The 1,841-nt window shown below is 36.7% G+C and overlaps 1 protein-coding gene across 1 annotated transcript; it reads right to left on the reverse strand.

Annotated features, from left to right (window-relative positions):
- Positions 1-31: 31 nt before the first annotated feature.
- On the reverse strand, positions 32-510 carry LOC128882393 (carboxylic ester hydrolase-like; the record flags this gene model as incomplete). Its single annotated transcript, XM_054133986.1, has 2 exons — positions 32-263; positions 330-510. Coding segments are annotated over 2 exons (413 nt in total), but the record flags the coding sequence as incomplete, so codon positions are not given.
- Between the last annotated feature and the right edge of the window lie 1,331 nt (positions 511-1,841).

A 1,841-nucleotide genomic window follows, 5' to 3' on the forward strand; every position in this document is an offset into this window, starting at 1 on the left:
ATATATATATATATATATATATTTTATTCGCTTTTGAGATATCCTCCTCGAACAAATGAACGTTTTACGTACGCGCGAGAGTGCTTCGATGGTATCCGTGTCGATCGGTTCGTCGCCGAAGTAGAATTTACGTAATTCGTTACTGATGTAGTTCGATCTAGGCGTGTCGCGTTCGTAATAGAATATAATAGGGGCGAGTCGGTTCCAATTGTCGTTCAGTTCTTTGTACAGGGTGCCATTGTTCCTCTTGTCCTGCTCGTAATCTGCAATTCGCGATGGAATAACGCACAGGTAAGATTTATCTGGAATTTAGATGATATTGTACCAACAGGCCACTATTCCACCGAATTCGTCTTGCGTTACGCCTAGGACGAAGGGGACCTGCTTGAATTTCCTCCGAACCATCAGATCGTACGGCTGGGCTGTCAGGAACCTCTCGCCGCCGCTTTCGGGCTCCACTGTGGGCTTCCAGAGCAAAATTGGGTTTCCGCGCCAGTCCTGACCCAATGAAAACACCAATTAAGAGGGATCAACGCTTCCACCGCGAAGGGCGTTTGTTTACGCCCTCGAGTAATGGCCTCGGAGATATGTTTATGTTTGTTGGATCGATTTTGAAAAAATATCAACTTATAGGGGATGATCAGACGAAAGTTTTTTCTATTTACAGTTTTCTTGTAGGACGTTCAGTTTCAGAGATAAAAATTCGAAAAGTGGAAGACCTTTTTTCCCTGAATTTGATTAAATTTGAAACGGTGAAAATGGAAAGTATCGTTACTTAGGAATTACTGATCTGTCGAAGTTTTGAAAAATATCACGTTGTAGGGGATGATAAGACGAAACTTTTTCTCTCCGTACAGTTTTCTTGTGGGACGTTTAGTTTCAGAGATAAAAATTCGAAAAGTGGAAGGCCTTTTTTCCCTGAATTTGATTAAATTTGAAACGGTGGAAATGGAAAGTATCGTTACTTAGGAATTACTGATCTGTCGAAGTTTTGAAAAATATCACCTTGTAGGGGATGATAAGACGAAACTTTTTTGTATTTACAGTTTCTTCATAGGACGTTTAGTTTTAGAAATAAAAATTGAAAAGGTACAAGTCCTTTTTACTGAAACTTAATTATGTAGGTTTACAAGGGTGGTAATGAGAACCTTCGTTAGCTGAGAATAACTTATTTGATGAATTTGAAAAAAATATCACCTTATAAGGGATGCTATAACGAAACTTTTTTCTATTTACAGTTTGTACATACGACGTTTAGTTTCAGAGATAAAAATTCGAAACCTACGAGACCTTTCTTTTTCTCTGAATTCGATCGCGTTTGGAGCGGTGGAAATGAGGAGCATTGTTAGGCAATAATTAATTATTTGTCAAAATTATTAAAAATATGACCTCATAGGGGATGATAAGACGAAACTTTTTTCTATTTACAGTTTGTTCATACGACGTTTAGTTTCAGAAATAAAAATTCTAAACTTAAAGCTCCGTTTACCTGAAATTTATTTACATTTCTAATGGTAGAAATGGAAAGCATCGATAGTTGACAATGACTGATTTTTCGAAATTTTGAAAAATATCACCTCATAGGGGATGATAAGACGAAACTTTTTTCTCTTTACATTTTATTCGTAGGATGCTTGGTTTCGAAAATAAAAATTGAAAAGTTACAAGTTCGTCGGAAAAGTTGAATTTCAGGGAAAAGGTCTTCCGAGCTATTAATTTTTATCTCTGAAATGAAACGTCGGACGAATAAACTGTAAATAGAAAAACAGTTCCGTCTTATCGTTCCCTATAAGCTGATATTTTATTTAAATTCGATTGCTCGACTGTTGTTTTTTTTTCGT

This window comes from Hylaeus volcanicus, unplaced genomic scaffold (assembly GCF_026283585.1).
Source record: "Hylaeus volcanicus isolate JK05 unplaced genomic scaffold, UHH_iyHylVolc1.0_haploid 11478, whole genome shotgun sequence".
Taxonomy (NCBI): domain Eukaryota; kingdom Metazoa; phylum Arthropoda; class Insecta; order Hymenoptera; family Colletidae; genus Hylaeus; species Hylaeus volcanicus.